The sequence below is a fragment of the Nannospalax galili genome, unplaced genomic scaffold (genome assembly GCF_000622305.1).
Source record: "Nannospalax galili isolate Female #2095 unplaced genomic scaffold, S.galili_v1.0 scaffold6995, whole genome shotgun sequence".
Taxonomy (NCBI): Eukaryota; Metazoa; Chordata; class Mammalia; order Rodentia; family Spalacidae; genus Nannospalax; species Nannospalax galili.
Window position 1 is genome coordinate 13,986 of NW_008335260.1, and position 1,138 is coordinate 15,123.

At 38.7% G+C, this 1,138-nt stretch overlaps 1 protein-coding gene across 1 annotated transcript in view; it reads right to left on the bottom strand.

The window, feature by feature from the left end:
* LOC103731465 (ankyrin repeat domain-containing protein 26) overlaps nt 1-1,138 on the bottom strand; it is a gene marked incomplete at its 3' end in the record, with an annotated part of 88,909 nt that overhangs the window by 10,748 nt on the left and 77,023 nt on the right. The window contains 1 exon segment of the mRNA XM_029561954.1: nt 497-567. Coding sequence (XP_029417814.1) covers nt 497-567 — 71 coding nt within the window.

Genomic DNA, 1,138 nt, shown 5'->3' on the forward strand with positions numbered 1-1,138 from the left:
GAACACTGGCTGTTCTTGCAGAAGACCCGGGTTTGAATCCCAGCACCCACATGGCAGCTAACAACTGTCCGTAACTCCAGTCCCAGGGGCTCCGACAGCCTCTTCTGCCCTCTGCAGGCATTGCACAACAGGGGTGCACCTACCTACATGCAGGCAATACACTCATGCACATAAAATAAAAATAATAAAATTTAAAAAAAATCTGAGAAACAGATGATTTATTAACTATGTTTCTGGCTGCTTTGTGGATAATGTACAGAAACTATGCATTTCTCTTTTTTTAAGGTTATTTTTGAACCTAGAGCTTCATGCACATACTACACCCCTAGTTGTACCCCTGCTCTAAATTATGCAATTCAAGAACCTTAAAGCTGAGAATTACCCCCAACTTCAAACATTATTTATCACCATAACCGACAGAACTGTCACCCTGTGTTGCGTATTGCTTTATAAATACTGGAGTTACAGTTTTAGATTTACTTTTATTTAGATTTACTTTTGTAGGCGGTCTTGCATCCTCTCAGCACACTGGACAGCATCAGTGTGCTGACTCTGTGCTTCTTCCAACTGAAATAAAGAAATGAAAAGCTTTACTAATAAGTTACTATAAATCTGCACATCTCATTTCTGTGTTGAAATTTCACTGGAACACAGGAACACTTCTTGATTTGCATATTGCTTAAGAGTACATCGTGACTGGTAAAGCAGATTTAAGTGAGTTGTTGCAACAGGAATTTTGTCTCACAAAACCTAAAATATTATCTACCATTCTGTAGAAAAGTTTGCTGACTCTACTCTGTGATTGAAACATATTGTTCTTATTCTAAACTAGATTCTACCAGGTATGCAAAGAGAGAATGCTGATACACTGCAGAAAAAGAGGGCATTTCTTACAGTAAGCTCCTCTATTTTATAGTCCAACCACCACCTTGCCAACTGCAATTTTAAAGCATCACATGCATGTGTGCTATGGATCTATGTATCTACAAATTGCCATGGCTCGGTCACTTATGACAACCAGTTTTCTTATGAAATAGCTTCAGTGGCAATATATCTACGTAGAAGCCAGAATGCCTGGGTCTAAATCCCATCTCCATCAGTTGCTAAATGTGCAGATTTCTGAGCAAATTAACTTTGT